Here is a 26,726-nt window from a genome sequence, read left to right on the forward strand (position 1 = left end):
ATCTCTAAAAACAACTGAGTGCAGTCTTAACCAAAGTAGGATACAGTGTACAACGCGAATAAGGAACTGTATCAACGAAATTACAGATTTCTACAGCATTTTTTGAGGTTATACACAGAAAATGAGTATTTTGAGTAGATAATACACCTTTGCGATGACACTTTTCTTGTTAAAAGTTTAAATAGGGGAATGTTGCGATAATTAGTATATTACATTAATTTTGATGTACTTTGGCAACACTATTATACTGAATACTGAGTATAGGTAGGTATCCTTAAAACCTGCTGTACAAATCTGTACCTTGTTGGGTACTGTAATACTGTTTGATAAGTGGGAAGTAGATGGTTAATCACTTTATTAGACACATTTTAGCTGAGAACAAATGTGTTTTGGTAATAAAATGTGATAAGGACAGCTGGTTTGTTTATTCCATTTTATTGTTTAGGTAATATTTGGTGGGGTTAAATAGTAAAATATATCTGGAATGTTTTCTTACGTCAAAAATAACTGTTTTTAATCATGTAAAATTCAAATAATGCATCTTGTTAACAAAAGTATGTCACTAACCGCCATCTTGAATTTTTGTGAAACAATCTGAATGATTCAATAACGATGCAGATCAAGTATGTAGATTGCAACCCTTGTTCCAACTTGACTCAGCATATTGTGTACCATTAAAACAAATGAACAGTAAATATTTCTTACTCAAACATCAAGTGTCAGAATTGATCGACATGATGATTCTAGATCTTTGCTGAATGTAAAGTAAAATATCCAGTGGAGGTTTTACAAAAATGAACTCAAAATAAATGTACTTCAATTTAATTTCTGTAAATACACTTCTGAAAAACAAACATTGTAATTGCTATATTATAGAAATATTTCGAATGTGTGTACATAGAGAACAAAATTTGGTGATTATAAGATTCGGTTTATTATGAGAGGTGTCTGAAACAAATCTAAACGGATGTAACGTAATACTAACAATGCGCATTAAACTGAAACGACTGTACCGAAAGCAGATCTACTAAAGCTCTCTCTTTCTCTCTCTCTTAAATGCTTCTTAAATATCATACAATTCAAAAACAACAATAGAAGAAATGTAACAAGGAATGTAAATTTTTGGCCAACGCTCATGAAAAACAACTTAATCTATTCGCGCCTGAAAAACCAACTAAAAAATTATACTAATTTCACGTCATTAAACGCGGACTATGCAATCCGTCAGTTTGATAATCTAATTCCGGATCGTGCGACATACCTGGATCGCCCCAGTCGTATAGACCGGGCGAATTTGCGAGTCTGTGTGTGAGACGATGCGCTATAGAAAACCCTCCGCTACCCTCTAATTGCGTAAGAACTATTATCACTTGCCTATGCAAAGGTGGTACCGAATCAACAGTTTTTAAATTACCGCGAGTAGAGACGACGTTATAACTCTCCTGACAGTCACATTTCACGTGAATCCACTTGTTCTCGTGTCGATTTTCAACCATTACCACCAGACCTGCCCATCCCTTCGTTAGATAATATGCGGTCATTCCTTCTCTTCCTTCGTGGCGTTGACCTCTCGCCAATGTCAGCGATATAATTGCGTCGGCCAAAATGTGCGAAGGGGGGCTAACTTGGTTTGCCAATAGCTTCTTCGAACTGTGTATTGCGAGCACATATCTACAATCATAAAAATTACATTTTACTAAACATTGTCGATTTGACTCATATTACGAATGTAGTTGAATTCACTTTGCCCTTTCAAAAATTTGTATTTGGTTAAACATAGGTAGGCAAATTTCCACATGCAGCGCTTCATAGTAAACTTGAACTAAGGTCATTCTGGCGATAAGACGCGATAACAAGAAACGTATTGGATAAAGCGAATGCGGTTGCCACGATCGCTTCGGACCTAAAAGTTGCGTTCATTCCATTTGAGTCGGCTGAAAACGCCGAAATGCGTGTTTTCTATTGGTTTGTCAGGGCGCGCCAGTCAAGGTCATTCCGCTCGGAAAAGGAGGCCCGTTTCGGTTTTTCTATCGGGCTAGATTCAAAGCAAAAGAAGCGGAAAAGCTGATTTTTGCGAGCATGTACCAATTTGGGTACACTAATTATTATTATTCTTGGCTTATTTCACGTAAAAAATAAAGGTTTACGTTTAACTTCAAGGGCATTTTTACCTGCCTTGTGAGAAATAACCTTGCGTACGAGTGAAGATTTCCGGTTGGAATTCGAGGACTGAAACGTGAAATTGGTGGGTAAAATGGATCAGAGCGGTTGTAGAGAATTAGCAGTTTTACTTCGGGTAAAATACAGTGGCGGGGGCTCCTAAATTCGGATTTGTGACAAAGTGCAGGTTACTTACTATTTTATACGTGGGAGAATAGACGCATTAGTCGAGTAGAAAACGTTTTACCAACTTGATTCGTAGCAAATATTTACGAGTGGTAAAATTTACGCGAAGGAACATTTTCGAGTCTGAGAACCGAGAAACGGGATTAAATAAACTCATTGATAAGCAAAGAAGTTTTTCTTCGGATTGCTAACTGCTATGGTTGGTTAAGAGCAAGCTTCTAAATTTTGAGTGACATCATTGGATAGCGCATACGGCGCAACGGCATACGGCTGGGAATTTAAAGACAATTAATCGGCGCAACAAAATTAATATCCCGACGGCGGAACATTTTACTCCTGTGCATAATAAGAACCTCCAGCGTTATTTTTCGCGAAATTGAAGCCGGTTTGCTTAGATTCTCAATACGTACGGACATTTTTCATGGTAAAGTTTTGAATTCAGTCAACTGTACCATCGAAGCGACCTGTTTCCATGTTTCTAAAAGAAAGCGGCATTTTCCACGGAGAGATAAGATTAATTATTACAAGAAGAGGATAGCAGCCTTGGCTGAAATCCCGCCCACTCAAAAATAAAGGCAAAAAAAATATTATCCTCGTCAATTACGGTAGGTAACCATGGCCGATTCTAGCGCATTTTGACCTTGAGTTCAAGGCCATTCGATTCGGTTCTTATATTTTTCGACGGAAACAGGTTGGTTAAATAAATATTCTGTTAAAAGGATCTATATCTATTCAACAAAGCTGTTTCTAAGGAACAGACGTGTCTCTGTTTAACTGGCCTATTTCTGATACAGACTCGTTTCTGCTCAACTGACCTGTTTTGGTCGACAAATATAAGAACAGAATCGAATGACTTTGAACTTGGAGCATGCGCAGATTTCAAGGTCAAGGTGCGCTACAATCGGCTTTGTTTACTTACTACTTGGTGGACAACAACCCCACCGTTTGAATTTCAGTGACATTAGTTTTTAGTTTAGATAACAACCACGCTTGGACTTGGCGCTTGTGCAGATCTCAAGGTAGAACTGCGCTAGAATCGGCCTTACTTACCTACTAATTGTATAAAGTAGTGGTCGGTTATTTTTAGAAATTTGGATATGCAATGTTAATATTCCTAAAGAAATCGACTCGTGAAAATTATTTGCATGAGACTGATTATTATTGTATTTATTGAATCGACGCCAACAATTTTGTTTATTTTACCTGAAACCGTCAAGAAAATCTAAATTTCAGGGCCATTTTGACATTAGAAAGTTGATCTTTACCTGATTAGTACTGTAATATTTTTGCCTGACTCCCATTACAGTCCTAGTACATGCAAAATAACAATTAGATCGTTCATTGAATAAGTTATTCAATCAACGATTGGATAATTATAATGCAAACTATGTGGATATTTTTAAATATTAATATACCCACACAAAGGATCATGGTTTTTAATTACTAACAATTAATGGAATATGTGCGGAAGTAATTATTCCTTTAGTTTTGCGCCAGTCATTAAAAGGTTCGTACGCCTTTTTCTACCTCTTTCTTGACTCTGTGGGGAGCGAATATTGCACTACGGCGGCCGCAGCTTCGGCTACATTATAACAACGTCTCTCGTAGGTACTCTCTTCACTGATACCTGCTTTTGTACCTAGTTGTAAAGACTGTATAGTTGAAAAGCACAAAGCATAAACTGCAAACTGCATTAAAAATGACACTGATTGTTTTAATTATTTTGAAATCTCTATGGAAACAATTAAATAAAGTGATTTTAGCATGCGTGATTAGGAATCAAAATTTCACACATGAATAATTTAATTTGGAAAAGTTATCTACATGTTGCGGTTTCAGGTAAAATTTTATACATAATATGTCATGAAAGTGAGTCCACCTGCCTTGGAGGCATTAAAGAGATACTCGTATTTTTCAATAAGCCTCTGCGTCATGTAAACGACCACTTTCATGACTTATTATGTAAATAACTATTGTTTCATTGATTGGAAAATTGCATTTAATGCCAGTCATACATACTATTCCTTTGGTTGGATTAACATTTTGTTTAGCATTCAGAAATGTGTGTATATTTTGTACAGGAGAATGTATCAGTAATTTATTATGTGGTAAGATGAATTTTAGATAAGGATCAAGTTTAACATTGATACGTGATCACGAGACAGGTATTGCATTTTTTGTATTATTTCTTTTTAGCCAAATTGGTATTTTAAGTCAAATAACTTTGAAAGAAACATGAAATTTGATGTTAGTATTCAATCAACTAAGTTCACATGCGTATTCATTTGAGTTCAATCAAATAGATCTTGAATTTCAGATGTTCAGAGGCGATAAAGGGTCAAACTTCCGCAAGGGTATAAAAAATCTTTATTACTGAGCTAGCCGTGGACAGAATAAAAATTAATTGTCATATTAAATTGCAGAACTAGTTGGTTTGAAATACATGTGCGCACATGGAATTTTACTTATTGGAGGATGATACATAGGGCATGCAATTTTTTTAAACAAAAGTAGTACGTATTTTTGGGCATCCCCTGATATTGTTACTGACGTTTTACATGGTATCAGCACCTGATGAGCCACCCTGAATTTCAATTTTTTGACGTTAGAAGTGGTTATAAATTGAAGTCATTTGAATTCAACGTCAATTTTGTTTTGTATCAGAATTGTTAGTTGTTAATTTGTTTAAATAACTACCTTGTATTATATTTATTTGTTCAATTTTATTATGATACAAGACTAGATTTAAACATCTGGAATTAAATAGGTGAATGTTTTGTTAAAGTGATCTCTTGCAAATCAGGTCGTTGCGATAAAAAAAATTCGTTATTGCTGCGTAAGCTAATTAAATTGGAAGCACGTTTGTTTTGTTAAGAAGGAGCCGGGGAAGTAAGAAAGGGAATTGCTTTTAAATAGAGAAGACGGGCGTTAATCGTTGCTGGTTTGATAGTGGTCTGTCTTGTTTAATTGTAAAGTTGTGTAGAAGAAAGTTGGAAACTGTTTAAGAGCGTGCCGACGGAGAGGGGTGGGAATCAGAGTAGGAAACGCGCCCTTAAATTTTTCTACAAAAACCGTTTGTTGTATCAGACAACTTAAATTAAATCCACGAACTTATAAATTAAGATGGACTGCTAATGCTGAATTGACAAATGACACCTACATGGGGGCAGCCATGATATGCACTCATTTGGCCCGAAATTCAAATCAACTAATAAACGAGCATAAACCTCACGTTTTCTAACATGTCATTTTTCAAGGCTGCAATAGTCTCAAAACTTGAGCACTAGGAAAATTCCCCTAGAAAATAACTAAAACGTGCACATCATGGCCATTTCTACATCTATGCAACTGTTTGATCAGCAGTCCATCTTAATTTATAAGTTCGTGATTAAATCTTAGAAAATGAAAAGCGCAATTATGACCGGATGATAAGGATTATATAACTTAAGATAATTAAAACTTTATTTAAATTTAATTTGTTTAATCGATCTCTTGTTGCGTGGTGTATTTTATCTGGCCCTGAGTGTCATTTTTTCTTTTACCTGGTTTGATTGATTGATGTTGAATAAATTTGTTTCATCTGCCAATGGTTCGTTTTGTGTATAATCGAGCAGAAATTACGGCCCAGATAAGAGTCTTCATATTAAATTTTCGTAAATTTCGTACCCGAAATTATATCAGGTCTTAATTAAAAATTTGTTTACCGACTTAGCTGGACAGGTGTTTATGTGGGCGGTTTAGTGACCATTTAACCAACAGGTAATTGTATAAGTTTTTTTTGTGATATTGCCCCCATCAAAAGTCGTGACCATGCATCATAGCAATGAGAAACTTATAATTGAAACGAGGATTAATAATAATAATAATAAAAATAATTTTGGAAATTTTACCGAGGATATGCAGCATCAGCGTCTTCAAGTCCAGTGTGCCAATGATTGAAGGCGAGCGGAACTAAGATGTACTCGGCTGCTTCCAGCATTTTATTACAGCCCACAAAACCGCGAACTTGTCGTTTACTGTGCTCTACTAAAGCACCAATATTTGGAGGGTTACTGCGTGCTTTAAAAAGTACAACACACAAATCTAATTGCGAACGTTGCGATTTCTCAGATTTCCGTTGTCCTTCCTAAACAACAATTTTAGTAATTGACTGCTACTTTGATCAAGTTCACCTGAAACAGTGTAAAGTCGACCTCAGTAGGCTCAAGAATCGATAACAGAATGCACGAAAGATGTTGTTGAGAGGCTAACGGAGGCAGTATCCCAGACAGTCTAATTTCGTTCCATCCACACCTGGCCTTACAAATATCAATGCAATCGAAATACTTTAAAACGTCACCAAACGAAATCCAAAATGTTCCATCTTTCGCTGCATCGGGAATCAATTCGGACCTAAGGGTGGGAGTCCACTTGTCTGAATCATCCGACCAATCACCAGTCCACACATAGTGACCTTAATTAGTCACACATTACGACTGCATTGTTGAACCTTTTACATACCCCATGGATTTCGTAACTGTAGTAGCCTGTGTTCGCCAACGTTTCTTACATCGAGCAAGGAATAGGCGTGTCGAGGACGTAATCCTCTCCGCTGGTATTCATCTTCGTCTATTTTCATGTTTCCTCCTCCACACGAGGCGCCCATTAAAAAAAGAGCTTGACGAGAGGACAGTAACCTATAAAAGAATGTTCAACTATCAAAATCTGATATTTTTTATCCCAATAAGACAGTAAACATGAAGACAACAGCTTAAAAATTGTAACCCTCAATATACATACTGTGCCCAAATGAGATCAGTATCCAGTTCATCTTCAGCAGGTGCAGGAATAGAAGAAGGTTGCAATGGAATACTTTCACACGGCGCTCCGGTTAAAGTGGCCAAACCTTCGATTGCCCTACCTGAAACCAAAGCTTCAAAACAACCGTGAATCTTGGCGACCGCCTTTTCGATTAACGGAACCCATAATTGTTTTCTTTTAGCCTGAAATGGATAAACTGTTCTACCGTGTAAAACTAAAGTAATTGTACAAGTACTTGGGAATAAAACAAGTGGCCTCTTTTATCGCACGGAAAGAAATCGTCAATTAACACCGTCGTCCAATGACCATCTTTGCACAGCCTAACTTGATAGACACCTTGAGGACATAATTGGCGGGTAATTAGGACCGCTCGGATCAGCTCCTCCCTTTCGGCCAGAACGGCGAGTGCGCTCAGCAACCAGCAGTTGCCCAGGACACCTACAAACATTGGAAGGTTTAGGTTAGTGACTCGCCTAATTTTATAGAGATGACCTTGAGAGATATCCGAGGGTAGGGGTTTCCTAAAGACCGCCCAAGGTAGGTTTTTATCACAGTCGTCAACGACAATATCGCGTAATCGTTTCCATTTAATTAAATGAGTATCTGTATTGTCTTGCGGGCAATAATACAAGCTAGTCGGCGCAGGCGGGAATGTTTCATCAACATAAATTTGTTTCTTAAGCTTGCAGTAACGGACAATGTAATGCCAATGCTTATTCGCCAATTCCTCTTGAGTGAGTCGTAGCGGCTGTTCTGGCGGCGTTTCCGATATACTTCCACGCATATTCAAACACATATCACAGATTATGTGGGATTTTACATTTTCAAATGTGCAAATTAAGCATTGCCAGGATTTGAAATGGTTAGTAGAATCTTCGTGCGAGTTTGTAATACCTGAAATATGCTTTCCTGTAGAGATTTTTATTTTGTGTACAATTTAATTTAACTAATCAAACTAGGTAAGTGAGGACAAAACAATTCATTTTGTTAGCAGGAACAAAATGTAACTCTTATGGCGATTTCAATCCCATTTTGTAGGTGATGATACTTTAAAAATTCCATTCTAGGAATCCCTACTAGCAATAATGAAATTCTGCAAAAAAATTGCGCATGCGCAACCCAACTTTGCTTTTACGTTATCCAATTTTTTTTATAAATTAAGATACTTTTTTATTTGTTAAGATATTTAAATGATATTTTGTATGTAGGCCCTGCGAATTAAAGTAAATCTAATTCCAATCAAACAATCTATTTTGCGCATGCGTAATCCCTCCAGATCTGGAACATCCTGCATTGTTTAATTTGAAAAAAGCTCAACTTTTTGAATTTACTTGAACAAAATTCGAGTATAAATAAGTTCCATTCCTTGTGTTCTCCTATATTTTTAATAATAGGTGAGATACCTTGGAAAACAAAATTAGGCCATTTTTTAAAATTGCACGGTTGCCAGTTAAAGCAAAAAGTTTATGGGAAAAGTAGACCAAGAATGTAAAAACTGGTTCCGAATATTTCTATAGCTAAAAAAGTTTCTCCTATCAAGACACCAAAATTTCAACACTCTATACTAAAAACATTTTTTTTGTCGTGGTAACAGGTGGCGCTGTACTCACAGACTAATATTTATTTTGGTAGTGCTCATGTTTATAAACAAGTATAAATTGTGCACAAATTTTCCAGGAAATTCGCCCGATAGATATTCTCACACGATTAGGATGTTGTGGGGCGGTGCACCATCCTGCTGAACCCAACAGAGTTGCCAACTTTTTTTGTGGCGAAAGATTGCATTTTCCCCTTGTAGGTACCTTCCCTAACATTTTGGAGATATTCATAATTAAGTTTTTACCTCGGCAGTAGATGTGTCACATCTAGACCACCTTCTGCGCTTTGAGAGTACCTCTTCCGACACTCCGAAAGTTTTGACATCACCAATAGATATGTAATTTATGAGTCCTGGACACCTCCTTTTCAAGATATTCGCTTCACCAATAGATATGTCACGTCCAGATCGCAGAGCCTTCCCCCGGCCATGAAGAGGAGATTGGGGAATTCCATTTTCAGGTCATTCGATGGAGAGGGTAACATCCCTGGGCCATTTGTTAGCCCTTGAGTTATAAAACGAGTGGACGGATGGTCTCAACAACCCTGTATGTACAGGGTGTTCCTAAATATGATGTCAATATGGAAAGAACTATTTTTTTGACTTATTTTATGACTAAAAGTTTTTATATACATAGGCTCGCAAACGCCCTTTTACCGATCTACAAAGTTAAAATTTCCAGACTAAACAACAGCAATTCAGCTTATTTTTCGATTGTCATGAGTTTATACAATATTAGTCTTACACATGGTAGTACCAGAGGGCTACTATCCAGTTTTATGGTTACTATGGTCAAACAGAGAGTTTCTTCCAGTTCAGGAATTGGAGTTGAATTCTTTTTGGGATTGCACAGTTTTTCAAATTGGGTGATGCAAGATTGAAAGAGTTTCATTATTTTGTAGGAATAAATTTTTTTTTGGTTGTGTTTTCTAAGAGTAACTCCTAACCTAAGTCCAAATTTTCAAAAACCTACCCATTTCACTTTCCCAGAAACGTTTAACTAAAGCTCCCAACAAAACACCCTGTATAGCAAACTTACCCTAATAGCAGAAAAATGTTAAAACCAGCTGCTAAAAGAAAAACGAGACACGCTGCATAATTCACAACACTAAATCTATTTATTGCCACTATTAAACCTGCCGTATGTAAAAATCTACATCAAGTAGTAATTAGTACTTACTGTGTTCTATCGTACTGGTATTTAAATTAGGCGGTAACTCTTTCTTCTTGTGAGAGGGTTTTTGTTCGTAATTTATTTTCGCATAGACCGCATTGCTTTGCCTTTTCGTGCCGTGTCTCGGGGAAGGACTCCGTGATGTTGCCGGCCGATCTAAAGTATGTTTTGTAGTTTTGCAAGCAGTACAGGCAGATGAACTCAGCGCATTTTTAAGTGTACACTTAGGGCACGACCAAAACTCCCCTCTTCGTAACGTCATGTCGTTTGTTACGGTTAATGAACGCAATTTGGATCCGCAGCAGGCTTCGCACGTTAAAGAAAATCCGCTATTTACCAAAGTGCATTTTTTACATGTCCACGTTTGCTCTTCGCCACCTAAATCAGACTGGATTAACACTAAGAGGAATTAGTATAAAATGTAAACCTGAAAGTGGTGAGTTATTGTCTTCTAATTCTTGATCTAATGTTGCAATGGGAACCTGCATACCGGCGGCGTCTTCCCATTTATGAAATCTAGAAGTTAGAAGGATGTTGAAGCATTACTGACACATAAACTTCACTTAATAATGATAAATGCAATTTATAAACAGGTGTGGAGTTTTAATGACATATCTGTACCTATCTTAAGTTTTGGTCAAACATTTCAGTGACAAAATAAACAATACACATGTATATAACTTACAATAGAAGTATTTAACTTAACAATGAAAATAAAAGTGATGTTTGTTTCAATATTACAAGGAATGTTATCGCTCTGCTTTGTTAGGAAATGTAACTTTGACCAAGATAAGATTGGCGGTACAAAATGTTTATCAAATTTGAAAACTGCCCACTATAATCGCTTTAAATTTATTTGCGTTTTTTGCATGTATAATGTTTTCACGCTAATTAACGTTTCGAAAAGAAATTTCTGGCAAATTGTTGCGAGAAGTTACTTCTTAAACGTCATAATTATTTAAAAAAATCGTGTACCTACTGTTCGTGCGAAACTAGACGGGCGTTTCTTCGGCGGCGGAATCAAGGCAGCGTAATTTCCGCACCATTGCAACATCTTATCGCTACGCTGTGATCAATCTGCTCACGCTAGCGAAGCCAGAACGGAGCAGCGTGGAAAAAACGCCCGTCTAGTTTATTTCATACAGGCTTGTAGCCAGGGGGTGGCAAGGACCTTTTAAGGATTTAGCCCGATCTTTTAAAATAAAAATATGCAACAATCAATTAAAAGAAAATTTTCCCATTTGTTCCACATTGTGCATTGTGTCCACATGTGTGCCGTGAATTTGTTAAAATTTGAGTATTTGTCATAGTGTAATAAATAAATGCATGTAAATCAATTTTATAACTGTTTTTAAACCGCGTTGACCTTGAAATGTCATATAATTGTCGTCTGCGGCGCGAAAAGTTGCCCACTCTTACCATCCATTTGTCCTACCTTCACTTTCGGTCTAGCTACGGTCCTGATTCCAAATAAACGCGTGTATCTCATTCCAGCATGTAAAACGTTGCGCTGATTTTGCCGCGGAAAAACACTCGTCTAGTTTTGCACTTAGATTATTTAAATGTCCCACTCTGTTTGTGTATGTTGTATAGAGTGAGTCAGCGATTGCATGAGTGCTATTATGGTCGAACATTTTTTGTGTATTTTAGAAATATGTTGAATTATACAATTATACAAATTATTTCTTAAATTTTGATTTCAGGCTTCCTATCATTTATTGATGGTATTAAATTGAATAAGAACTGCTATTAAACATCAATATGAACAACGTTTTTTATTGTATCAGTTTCTAATGACAAACTCTAAAATTATTTATATAGCAACAAACTACTACCTTAGATCAAACATAAATGAATTATTTAGTTTAAAGATTTTAGTACAACACTTCCCCTCAAACTTTAAACTTTCATTTATGTTACAATGAAAACATCCCCAATTTTTCTCTAAGATGTTGAAATTGAATTTTTGGAATTAGCTTAGTTAAAATATCCGCAACTTGATCTTCACTTGCAACATGCACTATGTTCATCTCCTTATTTTGAACTCGTTCCCGTACAAAATGCGCCCGCACATCAATATGTTTCGATCTCTTGTGGAAACTTGGGTTTCGAGCGAGTTTTATTGCGCGTATGCTATCTACACGAAGCGTTGGTACTTTTTCTAATGGTGCAATTTCCCCAAAAAGACGATTTAACCATACAATGTCTTTAGCTGCTTCGCTGGCAGCCACATATTCTGCCTCTGTGGTAGATAAGGAAACACTTTTCTGCTTCCTGCTTGCCCAGACGATAGCACCTCCACAAAATTTAAAAACCAGACCGCTGACAGACCGTCTTGTATGAGGGTCACTTGCAAAATCTGCGTCGCTGTATGACTCTAATTCGTTAACTTGAGTGTCAACTTCTTTGTAATAAATTCCCATTTCAGCTGTGCCCTTCAAGTATTTAATGATCCTTTTTACCATTGTCCAGTGCTGTTCCCTTGGTTCTTCCAGAAACTGTGAAACATAATTTACAGCAAACGTGATATCAGGACGAGTAGATACTGCTAAATACATTAAGCACCCTACTGCTTCTCGATAAGGGGCTTTTGTCAATTCAAATTTCATTTCTTCCCCTGTTAATTGACATCTTTCAATTGGCGTACTAACTGAATTTGCTTCTGTCATTTTAAATTTTTCAATTATGTCATCAACGTACCGTTTTTGATTAATGAAAATTGTTCCATCGTTATGTTGATTAATTTGAATATTGAGAAAACATCCGACTGGCTCCGCTGTCATTTTGAATTCTTCTTCGAGTTTTCCAATGAATTTATTAATAGATTCTTTTGTTGTGGCAACAACCAATCCATCGTCCACATAAATAACGACTATCAGTTTTTCATTTTTGGAAATACGGTAAAATAAACATGGTCAGCTGTACTCTCCTGTAAACCAAATGAAATTAAAACCTCCTTGAACCGTTCGTTCCAGCATCTTGGGGATTGTTTTAAACCATAAAGACTCCTCTGCAATTTACAAACACGCTGACTTCCATCTTCATAACCTTCAGGTTGATCCATGTAAATTTCTTCATCAATTTTTCCATATAAAAATGCAGTCTTGACGTCAAATTGAGCAATCTTCAATTTTTCTTTCGCTGCAATACTCAAAACTATCCGAATTGAATCAAGTCGTGCCACAGGACTAAATGTCTCATTATAATCAATACCTTCTCGCTGACTAAATCCTCTGACAACTAAACGTGCCTTAAACCGCGAAACATTCCCGTAAGAATCCCGTTTCACACGATATACCCAGCGATTAGAAATAGTTTTTCGCTTTTCCGGCAGTTCAACAATTTTCCACGTCGAATTTTCTTTTAATGATGCCATTTCTTCGTTCATGGCGGTCACCCAATTCTGCTTTTCTGCCGATTTTATGGCCTCGTTATAACTTTTTGGTTCAACAACTTCCGAAAGCATTGCATATAACAACCTGTTTGGTGCTTTGAGATCGTTCCGATTTCTGAGATGTCGTTTTTCCAAGATTTCTTCCGATGCTTTACACTCCAATTCCTTTTCTTGAGTTGGTGTGCTCGTCTCTTGATCGACAAAATCTTCTTCATGATCTTGCAAATTCCCTTGATCGATGAAATCTTCTCCTGGAAATGTTTCGGGACCTTGACTATCTGCGCTTCTTGTCTTCTCCGGAAATAATGCCAATAATTTTTCAGACTGTTCTGGTTCAAAAACAACGCATTTACTGCGAACGATGCGATTTTCCGATTTATACCAAATACGAAAACCGTCAATGTTGTCAGAATATCCGACAAAAATTCCTCGTTTGCCTTTTGGGTCCCATTTATTTTTCTTTTCTTTCGGTACGTGCACGAAACAATCTGTGCCAAAAACATAGAAACGATTTAAATTCACCTTCTTCCCCGTGAAAAGTTCGTAAGGAGATTTGTTTTCAACTCCGCTTGGTCCACTGCGATTCAAAATGTAAACAGCAGTATTGACCGCTTCCGCCCACAAATATTTTGGCAATTTTTTAGCCAAAAGCATTGTTCGAGCCAAATCAACCACTGTTCTGTTTGTTCGTTCAGCGCATCCATTTTGTTCATGCGTATAAGGATTTGACACCGCCAAATTCACCCCGTCCAACTTCAATATTTTTCGAACCTCGCTGTTGTCGAATTCTTTTCCGCCATCGCACTGCATGGTTTTCATCGATCTACCAAGTTTTTATGATTTGTAACACCTCCACAATTTTTCCAGCAGTTTCTGATTTTTCCTTGAGGAAATAAACAAATCGCATTCTTGAATAATCACAAGTAAAACACGCAAAATATTTAGCGCCACCCAACGAAGTGCATTCCATTGGTCCGCACAAATCAACATGTAGAATTGTTCCAGTCGTCGTAGCACGCTGATTTCGTGATTCAAAAGTACTCCGGTGTTGTTTTCCTTCCACGCAAGCTCCGCAAAACGTTTCGTCCTCGATGAAGTCGATTTTCTGGTTTTTCAAGATTTTCTTGACATGTTGTTTGTTCTGATGTCCGAATTTTTCATGCCAATTTTGAAGTGTAATTTTCGTCGTTAGATTGACCTCATTTACATAATCTTTCGGAAATGTTATTTGGATCACCATCCTGAATAATTGACCCATTCGAACTCCGTATGCTTTTACAACTCCATCCCTAGTGAATTCACATCTTTCGCTGGAAGATCTGAACTTCATGCCCTTGTCCAACGCAGCCGTGACCGAAAAAAGATTTCTTCGTGCCCCTGGCACAAAAAGAACATTTTCCATGTGACATTCTATTTTCTTTCTGTCAACATAAGCCTGAAATTTTATACTTCCTTTTCCGAGAGCGTCCATTGTTGATTTGTCGCCGACATAAATTTTTAAGGGAACTGCAAACTGCTCATAAGACAAAAACCACTCACGATGACGAGTTATGTGATCTGTAGCTCCGGAATCAACAATCCAAACATCGCCATCTTCCGCGCTGAGAGCCTCAGCCTCGTCTTTCGATTTTTCTTCACTGTCTTCTTTTCCCTTTTTGCAATTTTTCCGGATATGCCCCACACGTCCGCACCGGTAGCATTTAATTTTATTAAAATTATTGCCACCATTATTGGCATATTTCTTTTTTATGTAGGCCTTACTAGAAAAAAGTGCGACTAACTCTTCCTGTTTTCCTGTTTTCTGCTGCCGACGTTTTTCTTCCGATGTCAACACTTCAACCAAATTCGCAAATGTTTGCTGTTGTTCAGATCTCGCCCACCAAGCTTGTTGAAGGCCCTCGTAGTCATCTGAGAGAGAATCGAGCATCTTTACTACGAGTGAAGACTCGTCCGGTTTCACATTCAGCTGCTGCATGCGCAGAACCAGCTCCTCATAACGAGCAATGTGAGTCACCATATTTTCAGCAGGATTTTTACTAAAATTGAAAAATTCAGTTTGAACAGTATGCGCAGCTTGTTTGGTTTGTTGCTCAAAAATAGAATGCAATTTGAGCCAAATTTCCCGTGCCGTTTCACATGAAACCAACAACGCCATAACCTTTGATTCTAGAGATTTAATAATTATCTGACTTGCTGCACGATCTCCCCTGTCCCAAGCCTTGAATTTTGCATCGTATTCTGCCTGATTAAAGTCCTTATCTTCAATAGCTAATTGCTCTGGCTTCAGTATTTCCCCAATGCAAACTTCATACGCGTCCACTTTTCCTCGTAATAAATTTCTTATAGCAAATTTCCAAATACTCCAATTTTCAATACCCCGTAGTTTTTCTATTCCTTGAATTTCCATTTTTCGTGTCGTCTCTTGTCAAAAAAAAAATTGATTCCGATTTTATCGATCCACTGCGCTATCTATTCCACGCTAGCAACCAAGATTTCCTTTGAATGACGTACCAACGAATATTTAGAAAGAACCACGCTCTGCTACCATGTTGATGGTATTAAATTGAATAAGAACTGCTATTAAACATCATACCTGTAGATGATTGAACAGCATTTGATAAATCCAATTTGGCGGTCGCAAGAAATAACATAATTGACTATTGCAAAAAAACTTAGAAAAAGTTCGCTACCTTCATTAAATTGACCGCAGTCGCTAATACAATAATACCAATTTTTGTTAAATTTATTTATAAGATGGCGGCCATGTTTCAATTTTTCCAAAAATCATAATTTTTAGTTTGAGAGGTTCTACCCTGTATATACAACTTACGACGATGCACACATTTTTGAGAATTGGCAACCATGCAATTTTTAGGTGGGAAGAAGCTGCCTGCGCCATCTAGGAAGCACGAAGGAGGGTTACGTTTGGCCTCTTGTCTTGAATGGCGGTCGTGAACGCGTCGCTCCATAAATGTTTGTTGTTATTTAATGCAGGTAGTAATTTTTGCATTTCTTTATATCGTATTTGTGTTTTGTATGCTGCCTTTTATATTTTTTGTGTGTTTCAATCTTTGTTTTTGAAATTTACTTGGTTTAACCACAATGCACAATTACATGTTTAATACCGTTATCCTTTTGTTTGTAATCGTTTACGTTTTTGGTGTAATGTTTGCTTAATTTATGTTTATTGAGGTTGATTACTTGGTCTTGTCCCTGAAGTAACATTTATGTAAGTTTTAATCATTTTATTTTAATATGTGGAAATTACCGACGTTTGATGTATGTTGTTGTTGAGTTGTTGTTTGTAACTAACAATTTTCTCCGTGAATGAAGCAGTCACGGGGGTGGTAAAAACTGTCACCATTTGAAGTACAACATCTAATTCCGTGATTCTCTTCGACATTCAATTGTAGGCTCGAAACCAGGGGCGGGTTACCTATCTTGCCGGAGCGGGATTACGCTAATCAAAGCTCTTCAGTTTAAAATCTATATGCGATAAATGAGTTACGATTCGTAATTTCCACATATCTTGTTTTTAGTAAAAGTTTCTTAGAATCTTGGTACCTGCTTACTTGACCCATAATTCCCAAAACTGGTTTTGAACCTAAATGTTACCTCTTGAAGTCTGCAAGCTACTTTTTGTGTTGTTATAATTTTATGTTACATTCACATCATTACAAACAATTAATTTTACTACACAATTTAATATTAATTTGACGGCTGGTATTTTTTTTTGGTAATTTCTTTTTTTTCCCAGTCTAATACTATTTTTATTCAGTGAACTACCATTTTCAAAGTTTATTTTTGCAATGTAATTTATTTTGACTTAAATTTCCGAGCATTTACAATCAATAATAATCACGACAATTATTAAACAAACTTTTTCCAATTTCAGTGTTTTATTTTACGTTCCTTCCCTATACTGTGCTTCAGATCATATCGTTGATTACAACTAACGTAAGGGAGCCCTGCCTTAGATGTTTGATCACGTGCCACTTTTCAAATTTAAGCGGGATCTTGTTTAGTTTTGGAGGGAATAGTCATTCGGCTGGCCATTTTTAAACGTTGCCGGGCTGACTTTATTTCCGTGTTTTTGTAGTGTGAAGTTAGTACATCTTGATGGTTGCTCTATTAACATTCATAATTTTAGCTTTTGAGTGCAGTGTTGTCACTTTTCAAAGCAACAATGTTCTTTCATATACCTACACTACTATCTTTCATGATACAAATAAAATTGTACTCACGGACCTGCGCCCCTGCATCATCGATTTGTGACTACATCTCAGACATATGCTTGAACACTGCAACATGTGGCAAGTGTTAAAAATCTATAGAAAACTTGATTCACAAATCTTTGACGCAGGAGAACTAACTTGTGTCCTTGATTCTAAATTGAATGTCAGCATTGATTTATACTTACAACGGCATTGAATCGGATGAACTACTTGTATCATCAGTAACAGTAATGGTACACGGTTGCGAACGAGGGCTACTACAAATTTCACAATTGTTAGCGTAGAGGGCGTTATAAGCGTACGAACACTGTCGACAAGTCCAACGCCTTTCCTTCACATTTAGGGTAAGCGTGGATTCCTTCACCTCTTGCAATCTAAAAAACATTTATCGGATTACGTTTTCCACATAAGACCACACTTACACATCATCCGGTTTCTGCGCATCAAACAAATATTTGGGCTTACTCTGCGCGTTAATAACAGTCTGGTTCTCGTAAATATGTTGTTTTTTAATTGTGGATTCCGGCTCCGCTATTCCTATGTACGTATAGATGGTTTTACAATTCGTTAAGTCATTAGAAGCTATATCTCCGGTACTTTTACTTGCCAAAGTGTTACGATTATGTGGTATGTCCACCGTTTGTGAAGACTGTATGTCGGTCATGGAGGTACTGGCTTTGGGAAATGTCGCAGTTTCGAGAACGTCGCTTCCTAAACTGTGTCTATTTATATTCAATATACCTGTGTTCTGTTTGTGGAAATCAGAAAATGAACGTCTATAAGTTGGTCTATGGGGAGTTATGATTGGGTTTGGTTGACGAAGAGCTTCATTATCCGCCCAGTTGTCAACCTGAAAAAAATCAAAAATTGAAAACTGGTGACTAGCACTGTACAATGAGTAACAAGCAACATTGCATTTTACATTCAAATTAGTTTCCCCAGGATATGGAGTTCATGGACAAAACGAGACGTTTTTCGAACAAATATAGGTAGTGGCCATTTAAACGAAAAAAGCGCATTTTGCATGTGTATCGTTATTTCGTTAACATGTAAAAAGTTTGTTTAAGTTTTCTGTCCAGGAAACCGTTCGATGACAACATGTACTATTTTAATCACAAGATCCCAAAATCGATTAAAGCGTAAGTCAACAGCAATTTTTTAATTATTAAGTTTGTACAATTTTAAAATGTCTACACAAGGAGATATATTACGCACGTTTAGAGAAGCGGGAATTTTACACAAGTGTTTAGAAAATAGGAAAAGGCGTATCCAAAAACCTAGGGAAAGATCCACCTACGTAGAGATCTACGCTTTAAAGTTGGTGAGAAAAAAAAATAGTTTTAAAACATGTCTAAAAAAAATTTAAAATGGCCATTTCCTAAAAATGGCAATTCTTCGAAGTTGGTTCCGGATATTCCTAGGTTTTTATTGTTGAAGAACGAAAATGTGAAAGTAAAATCCGAGGTAAAATCTATTGTTCAAATGATCATTTTTTTAAAAATATTTTATACAGGGTGGTCAGTGGCGCACCCAGAAAAAAAATTCAGTGGGGGTTATTGAAATTAGTAAATCCAGAATGTTAACATCAATTATATTTTTAATAAACAAAAGATTATACAGTTACACTTACTCTTTGTCCGAAAAAAACAAAACAGAACATAAAAGAAATTATTTATGACTAAAAATATTAAGTTAAACTAAGTTTTAATTTTCTAGGTTTCTGTGCGAATTTCTCTAAAATATTTTCCACAGAAGGGGTCATGTTTCTATAAATGTTTAGAAAAGTTAAGCCATTTAGTCGGTTTTCGGAAGAACTATTTTTTAAATAATTTTTGAGACTTCTCAAAGTTGAAAAACTACGTTCGCCTTCCGCAGTAGAGACAGGCAATTTAGCTAATATAGCAAGTAATAATATTTGTAAAGGTGTCTGTAACGTGTTGTAAAGCACTTAAGGCATCTCTGGGTCGATCTTCATTTGGCAATCTATACGAAAGTCTAAGTTCGGCAACTAGCTCATCTATAGTTCCTGTCAAATCATCTTTATAAAATGATACTAAAGACTGGAATTCAGTTAAGGTTTCCTCGGAGAGAATGGTCGGATCTTTGGGAAATAGGCTTTGAAATCCGGTCAATATTTGTTTGTGTTTTAAAAATCTTTCCTTTAGGTTACTTATAAAAGAATCCAAAAATGGAATATATATTGCAATCCGGTAATAAGTTTCGGTACTTTCCGTATTAACGTTACACCTTTTTGTTTGATTTAGGCTAGTTCGTGGTTTATTTATATCAAAATCTATCAGTGCTTAATTTCGGGGGGGGGGGGGGTTAACCCCGAAAACCCCCCCTATGGGTGCGCCACTGAGGGTGGTTGTGTGATTTTATTTTAAGGAGGTGATGTGGCACATTCAAAGAAAACAGCTAACGCTGTAGATACTAGTTGATACTCGAAAGCAATGATGATTTTAGGATAGATCGATTAAAAAATTGTAAAATGTCAGAGTGATCCTATATTTTCTTAGTTAAAAGATATTCTGAAAAATGAATATTATAAAAGTTTGTTTATAATGATTGAATAATGTGCCGTTTCAAAATAAGTAGGTACGAGTATACAGTCGGGTAAAAAAGTTATTTCCTACCCTGAGTTTTTTACATGGAACACATATTTTAATTTAAAAAGATAGCAAAACATAACACTAAAGATTCCAAAAAATATGTACAAAAATTAAAAAATCTTTTTGAAATTTTTTTAATTATTTTTTTTAAAAAACATTTAGGTCTTTTTTGAATATGTTCCCTTCAGGAAAAATTAGGTTAGGTCCGACAATTTTTTTACCTGACCCCTTATACTTATTTTGAGAAAGGCAGATTATTCTTAACAATCATTATAAAGAATCTTAAGGTCTCGCCCTGGGTCTCGCTTAAGGTGTTGAAAATGGGACAAGCATGATAATTACCAAGTGTGAATCATAATGCAAGCACTTATACTGAGCAGTTAAGTATGTTAACGAAAATGGGTATGTACTTACTCAATTTTCTCGTCTTCATAAACTTATAGTCTGTACGTTTCTGCACTACAAACGTGAAAACCAAAAAGAGTGAATAATCATCGATCTAGGAAATGATGATAAGATGTGGTCTATGAATCGACTATGTATTTGCTCATTTCTTGGTTTAGGTCAATTTAGGAGATTTGTAAAAATAAAGTGGAATAATGTGAATGTGTACGTTAATTAATCTCTTCACCTTTACTTTTTCCAACACCGACCACCAAAAAAATTACGCTAGGACGACATCCACCTGGTAAATGTCCAACGCTTCAAAGGAAACTTCTTTTACGACGTTTTGTAACTTCACTTCTACAATGGGGAAAGGGAGGGGTGCAGTGAAGAAACGTATCTTTCGAATAGCTTTTTACATACAGGGTGTCCAAAAAGTATGGAATATCGTATATAACTATATAGGTACCTTTGTAAATATCACTTTATTGAAAAGTATTTCAAATAAACCAAATAGTATTTTTCTCTTCGCAAGGAATTTTTAATTTTTTTAAAACAAAAGCGCAACAGATGATGACAAGATATACCTTTTACCTCGCCTTTTACCAACTTATTTGATAGAGTGTGTCATTCCATTAATACTCTTACATGTTTGAAAAAGGAATAAAACACTATCAAAAAAGTGACCAAAAAACATGTTTTGCCATTAAAAAAAAAATTTTTATCCGTTGCGCTTTTGGTTTAACAAATTAAAAATTCCATGTGACAAATAACTTTTATGAGGCGAACCCCATTTGCAAAAGTGGCACAATTTATTTTCTGGTTCACCCTGTATTATGACTTATGACACGAATATCGTAATCGTTGTCCTGTTTCATGGTTATTTTGTGCGCTGTTTCAAGGAGACCAGAAAGCGTTGTGGACGTTTTTGTCCTTGCTTTTTCGCTCGATCGTTTTCGTTCATCTTTTTGTACGATGTGTACTATTTTGGTTGAGACTGCAGTGTATCTCAGCTATTTTAAAGATAGAGATTTGCGGGTTTCGCGACCCTGCGCCACTTCTTTGTGAAATCACAAACAGAATCAATCTAGCTACGCTTGTTTCTGGGATACAGGGAACGAAAAGTTGAACTTTTTGGGGTATCATCATCATCTTACCCATGTAAGATAGAAAAAAAAGTGAAAACTGCCTATTTTAGATTTACATAGAATCCAGTGCCGCGGTCAAAAATATTTTGGACCACCTTTTCTGAAATTTGACCGAAAGTTGGTATTTTAACCTTTAACGTAACACCCTGTATATATTAACATTTTTGCCATGGAAGATACAATGATAGTCTGATTTAATCAAAAACATGCAACTTAGAAAAATTTCCGCTGTAGATTTTGCGTTTTTTGTAATTTTTCAGCTGCTAAAAGGGATATCTAGATTTCTATTTCAGAATAGGTGGTTTTGAGGCAAGCAAAAATTTTTATAAAGAATGACATTTTTGCGTAATGTTAAAATTAAAAATTTTTTCCCTCTTGTTCAGTCCATCCGGGAACACACTGTATAATTGATAAAAACATTTTGAACCTCGTTTTGATGTTTTGGGATCCTGGCCTGCTTTGTCTGAAAAGAATTTCAAACACATGTTTACTTTTTAAAATCCAAGATGGCTGTGACAATTGAGTAAAAAACAATTTTATGTTGAGACCAAGTACCATTTCCGTCAATAATACAGCAAACTGTTATTAAGAAAAGTTCTTTAGAATATGAAATTGTGTCCATTATGCAAAACTTCACAATTATCGGATCACTTTGATTAAATCAGTATTTGATTTGTACTTAGTCTTGCCATAGAGTAATTTCCTCTATGGTCTTGCATAGCAATGATAAAAACAATTTATCAAAAAAGTAATATAGGCGTAAGGTGCTGTTTTTAGGTCAAAATTAACATGGTAAAATGATAAAATTAAAATTTGAAAATATTCGCTTGCTTAAGAAATACGAGGGAACATCAAAAAATTTCAGAATGACCCTTAGTTAAAAGAGATGCAAAAAAATGTTTATTACAAAACTTTCTTTCTAATGATCGTTGAATAGTCTGTTGTTTTCACCTATAAGGAAAATTCAATACACTAATTTAATGAAAAGATTATTCTTTTTCGAAAGATGTATACAGTGTGTCCAAGATATGAATCAACAGCAGGGGGAAATCGGAAACCATAAGAGAGAGCTTAAAAAATTCCTCTGGGGGAGTGTTGTTTGTTTTTTGATATCGTAAAAATGAGGGAACAAATAAATAAAAAGGAACCGAAAGGAACGATGGTTAATTTGGTTTTTTTTCGAATATCTTCGGAACTAATCGGAATTTCCGAACTTTTAAAACATCATTTTACTAAGCCCTAAAATACGCAACTTTTTTCTAATTTAACCCACATTTATGAATTTCGAGTTCGCCATGCTGTTTATTTTTTATCTTGGATACACTATTCAACAATTTTTTTAGTTTTTTTTGTTTTTTGGTCTTTTTTTATCTTCTTTTTGTCTTTTGTTTTTTTTCTCTCAGCTTTTAGTTTGTCTCTTTTTCAGTTTATTTCATATCTTAATATTGTGTCAAAACCTCAGCCAAAACAATACTCGAAGCCGAGTTCGAAACAATGATATTGAATCCCCACATGGGGGTAATTGCAGGATGTTAGAGGTAAAAATATACAAACAGTATACTTACACCTCGCTTACACCTACTATGAGTTTCAACCCCAAAATAGGTATTATTAAACTGCCACTGAAAAATCATTACTATAAAAAATGTACTAATTAAAAGGCATGTTACTCCATAGAAGAATTTCTTATGCAGATTTGTTTGTCTCATGTTCTTGTTCTTCTACTTGTTTTTTTTACTTTAAATCTCGCTTTAAATGTATGCCGAGTGTAAAGTCCATTGAGCATTGGGACAGTAATAATAATAATAATAATAATAATTTTTTATGGACACCATATTGGATCTTAACGGAATGAGATGTTTTATTGAGAAATGAATGTAAAACATTTGATTTTGAAATGTTTCTTAAAAATTTATGAAAAATGATTCCGTAAAAATCCAAAATGGCGTCCTCGATGGCTTCCATAAGAAGTAAGTGTTATGAATATTCTGATAACAGATTCAGATTATATTAAAAAAGTGCTATAACGGAAACAGTTTATTTCTGACCGCTTAAGCTAGTGAAAATGAACTGTGACATTTTCAGTTTTTCGGTGGTATTTCAGTTATTTTCAAAGATTTTTCAAAAAGTTCAAATGAGTTTTTTTACTCACACAAAGGGACAACTTTGCCCCTATTAAACCCACACTGTATCTCGCAGCCTCGCTCGCAGCGTTACACACTCGGTTACACAGATCCCAATGGTGAGCCGCGAATTTGAACCAGTTTGTTCATAAAATGTTTAATGGTAAAAATCCGAAATACTTATGGGTCATGCATGTCATTAAAGTGTAAAAAAGTTAAAAATAAAAGGTAAATGTTGGGCTCGATGTTGGGTATATTTTTTTAATAATAGATTCCCGAGTAAATTTCAAAATAAATACATCTACTGTTACTTATTCAATCACAAAAATAAAAATAAAAAATAAACTCGCATCTAAATAACAAAAAAGTAATTGGGAAATAACGAGAGAAATAAGGTGGAAGTCTGATAAGATACAGGGAAGATTAATGGAAGAGGATGAAAATGGAATGAATTTTGCCCAAGGGCCGAGCCAAGGGCTTGAGATCTTAGCACTCAGACTTTAAGGTGGACCCGAGGGTGGACCAAACAAATGTCAGAAAATTTGTGTTTTATCTTTGTTATTGTCAAGACCTTGGTCAAGACATTTTCAAGAATTTTTAGTCAACTTCGACTAAACAAAAAAGCCAAAAGTGTTTGTGTTTGAAAAAATGAAGTGATATTTTATTAGAACAATAACAAGTTGTAAATCAGCATATGCATGATTAAAGCGCATTTTTGGTAATGCAGGTCAGTATTTTATTAGCGAAGTTTAAAATTATCGATCTCGCGAGTAATTTTGGCTGCGTTAAATAATTAACTTTATTTAATTTCAATTGACGGTACGTCTTCATTTTGTAAAACAAATCACAAAGTAAATAATAAGTTTTTATACTGGTAGAGCTATCTAACGTAAAATTATAGCACCTCCGAAACCCATATCGCAATTATTTTCTTCAATTATCGATCTCACAAGTAATCTAACTCAAAATAGACTAGTGCCTGCACATCTACACTATAGCAGAAAGCTTTTAGTGAAAATTTGAAGTCTCTAGCTATTGTAGTTGTGGAGATCTAACGCGGACAGCCGGCCTGCCAGCAATAACGAATATAATAGCGTATTTTTTTCAAAAATGCGCTAAAAAAATAATTGTACAATAAGTTTACTAATAATGTATTTGCTTCCTGCATCCATCTTGCACACAATTTGACTGATATGGATGGAACGAGGGTTGGTAGGTACCTAGGATAAGAAAATAACATAAAATGTGTTTTAGTTTCGTACTTTCAGATTTAAGTACGTTTCAAACTGAACACAAGTGTGAATATTTCAATTTTTTTACTAAACTGACGAGGTTCTCACAGAGCAGAGTGCTCATGCCCGTGCAAACCAAAGTAGGTAGTTTCCAAAATTAAAGGGTAATAATCGATTACGAAAAACCACTGTAGCCACAAAATTTGTCTGTTATAAATAGCAATAGGTCGGTGACAATATTTAATTATTAATAGCCCTTTTGAATGCCATATGCCCAAAATCCCACACCACAATAAAAGTAGATTAGATGGTGCGTTACTGATCAGACATTTTTTCTGAATAATAGAACACTTTCAAACAATGAAGAGATAGGGATCAATAAAAATTGTAAATGTAATAAAACAAAATAAAAATAACCAGATAAATAGAAATCAATAATCCTTAGAATAAAGAAGCGTTACCTTGATAAGGACACTAGGACTAATATTGCTATTGAGATCTTGCTGAAAAGGAGATTCACAAGCTTCACACAAAACACTGCCCGCATTGTTTAATAGCGTACACATTTTGCACGTCCAAGTTAAGCCCGGCGGTAAACTTTTACGGCTCCACAAATAATTTTTACCCTTGCGCGGCAGCACGCTCTCATTTTCACTACTATAACAAATACCGCTCGATGTAGTTCTCACGTTGCAGGCGTTATTGCCGTCCATAATAGAATCACAGTTTGTGTGTTGCGCGGTCGCGCAGCTGAAACTTTTTATATTCGATAACGAAACGAAATTGGTTCTGTTCTGCTGACAGCTGCACAGTCGAACGTTCTCGTACGTCGTCTCCAAATTTCGATAGGGATTCCCATTTCTAAGCGTCTGAGGATGTTCGACGGGGGTCAAATAATTTTTCGAGCTCAAACAGTTTTTACATGGCGAGTGCGCAACGTTCATCTTACTCTCTTCAGCACCGCATGCTATGCAAATCAGTGAGGAACAAGTCGTCGTGATTTTGCAATTTCTGCATGTGTACGTATAGACCAACAGGGGAACACTGTGGTAGCGCTTGAGATTTAATTTTTCGGCAGGTGGATCGTGTAAGGTTGCCTGATGTACTAACAATGAATTGTAAATAGAGTGTCTAACTAATGTGGAGCAGTCGCGTGTTTCTATTTGGCTGTAACAGAAAAGGCATTGGTTACAATTGGGTATTGATCTACAGAAATGAAGGCCAGCTGTTGTATTAATCCTACCTTTTGAAAAAATTCTTTCGGTATTTAAGAATAGATTTAGGCCTTCGAATTACTGTACAGTTAGTGCTTCCGCCAAATCTCTCGCAAAAGGAATCCGTTATGTCATCTTCTTTGTTTATATTGTTTTGCCGCTGTGATCCGCAACGAATGCACTCTATTTTTTCGGTCGGATTTATCAGACTGCATGACTTACAATGCCATTGCAGTACTGATGCAATCGTCCCCATGGTCCATACATGATCACAATAAACATTTAAAAGAAACCTAACTCATAAACCCCATTTTCGAACAGCTGATGCAGAATATTTTAAAAACATTCTTCCATAATAAACGAAAACGACGCATGCGTAAATTGCGCGATCTTTATTTATCTCCTGCGTCGGTCACCACAGCGGCACCGACTGGCATATTTTAAAGGTCAAGTATTCGCGGCGATTT

At 35.9% G+C, this 26,726-nt stretch overlaps 1 protein-coding gene across 1 annotated transcript; it reads right to left on the minus strand.

Moving 5' to 3' along the window:
* Positions 1-806: 806 nt before the first annotated feature.
* Positions 807-26,629, minus strand: LOC116167823 (calpain-D-like). Its single transcript, XM_031483366.1, has 13 exons — positions 26,289-26,629; positions 25,507-26,212; positions 17,969-18,396; positions 17,732-17,920; positions 10,345-10,433; positions 9,924-10,295; positions 7,639-8,040; positions 7,382-7,584; positions 7,126-7,328; positions 6,847-7,022; positions 6,519-6,799; positions 6,237-6,472; positions 807-1,671 (listed from the first exon to the last, which is right to left on the minus strand). Exons 1-13 carry the CDS (start codon positions 26,513-26,515, stop codon positions 1,194-1,196), a joined length of 3,990 nt encoding a protein of 1,329 aa, XP_031339226.1. The 5' UTR covers positions 26,516-26,629; the 3' UTR covers positions 807-1,193.
* Between the last annotated feature and the right edge of the window lie 97 nt (positions 26,630-26,726).

The sequence above is a fragment of the Photinus pyralis genome, unplaced genomic scaffold, assembly GCF_008802855.1.
Source record: "Photinus pyralis isolate 1611_PpyrPB1 unplaced genomic scaffold, Ppyr1.3 Ppyr1.4_LG4, whole genome shotgun sequence".
Lineage (NCBI taxonomy): Eukaryota > Metazoa > Arthropoda > Insecta > Coleoptera > Lampyridae > Photinus > Photinus pyralis.

Bases quoted from the DNA above. Each gene is read 5' to 3' on its own strand.
- LOC116167823 (XM_031483366.1), bottom strand. From the start codon at position 26,515: ATGGGGACGATTGCATCAGTACTGCAATGGCATTGTAAGTCATGCAGT. The intron at 10,296-10,344 runs GTTTACATTTTA...AGTCTGATTTAG, and splicing joins CAATAACTCACCACTTTCAG to GTGGCGAAGAGCAAACGTGG. The intron at 1,672-6,236 runs GTAAAATTTCCA...TTATGATTGTAG, and splicing joins GCTGATGCTGCATATCCTCG to ATATGTGCTCGCAATACACA.